Source organism: Coregonus clupeaformis, unplaced genomic scaffold (genome assembly GCF_020615455.1).
Source record: "Coregonus clupeaformis isolate EN_2021a unplaced genomic scaffold, ASM2061545v1 scaf0279, whole genome shotgun sequence".
Classification (NCBI taxonomy): Eukaryota; Metazoa; Chordata; class Actinopteri; order Salmoniformes; family Salmonidae; genus Coregonus; species Coregonus clupeaformis.
Genome location: NW_025533734.1, coordinates 243,046 through 244,218, shown reverse-complemented (window position 1 = coordinate 244,218; position 1,173 = coordinate 243,046). Strand labels below are relative to the sequence as shown.

The 1,173-nt window shown below is 40.3% G+C and overlaps 1 gene segment (V, D, J or C); it reads right to left on the bottom strand.

Moving 5' to 3' along the window:
- Positions 1-363: 363 nt before the first annotated feature.
- Positions 364-962, bottom strand: LOC123484338. The segment is given in 2 exon segments: positions 364-701; positions 839-962. Coding segments are annotated over 2 exon segments (411 nt in total).
- Positions 963-1,173: the final 211 nt, after the last annotated feature.

Below are 1,173 nucleotides of genomic sequence, written 5' to 3'. Positions count from 1 at the left end.
CCACGGGGGGCCAGTATGAAAAAAATAATAATAATTACATAAAAAAAAATATGTATGCACTCACTAACTGTAAGTCGCTCTGGATAAGAGCGTCTGCTAAATGACTAAAATGTAAATGTAAAATGGGAGGAATATTTATGTCATCTGGACATATGGGTGTTATCACTTCAGGAATGCTTTGACATGAGGGGGAATAAGTTGTCATTATTGTCAGCATCACTGGTATATTTAGATTAGTGTATTTTAGTTCAGACAGTGTTCAATGTCACTGTCTCTTCCCCCTCAGCACCTGCAGTAGGTCCCAGCTGTAGCAGTACAGTCACTGTGCAGTCTGACTGAGGGAGGTTTTTGTACGACTCTGTATCACTGTGTGAACACATATTTACTATTGATGTAGTGTTCACTCTGACAGTAGTAATCTCCTGCATCTTCAGCTTGGACTCCACTGATGGTCAGAGTGAAGTCACTCCCAGATCCACTGCCACTGAATCTAGATGGAGTCCCAGACTGAAGTGTTGTAGCATAGTAAATAAGGCGTTTAGGAGCTCCTCCAGGTTTCTGTTGGTACCAGGCTAGACGGGGAATAGAGCCTCCTGCACCATTCACATCACTGCTGGTTTTACAGTTCAGAGAGACTGTCTGTCCTGGTAGAACAGTTTTCACTGCAGGAGTCTGAGTCACAGTGAACTGTCCTCTGGATTCTGAAACAGAGATGTCATGTAGAAATAACATTCAATTGTTAATAAATTTTTCCATGTAGCATATGAAATTAAACTGTAATGAGGTTATATAGCGTAATATTGCAATTGTCCGGGTAATTTTCTGTAAAATATATTACCTTGGAGACAGAGGGCAAATATCCAGATGAATATGGTGATAAATGTCATGGTTGTTTTGGGTTCTGTTGTCATGAAGGACAGCTCTCAGTCATGAAGTGTTAAACTCACAGGGCTATAAACACTCCCAGACCACTGAAGCATGTGCTGTCTATGCAGAGCATCATCACTATGAAAATAATCTTCTGGTCTTCTCCCCATCCACCATTCTTCAGTAAAGTGTCCTACATTTAAGTAGTCTTCCTGGACAGTCAGACTGATTTGATGTAGAAACATGATAGCTATGTAATCACTGAAATGGTTTCTGATATAAGTGCTGAATAGGGACTGATATAAT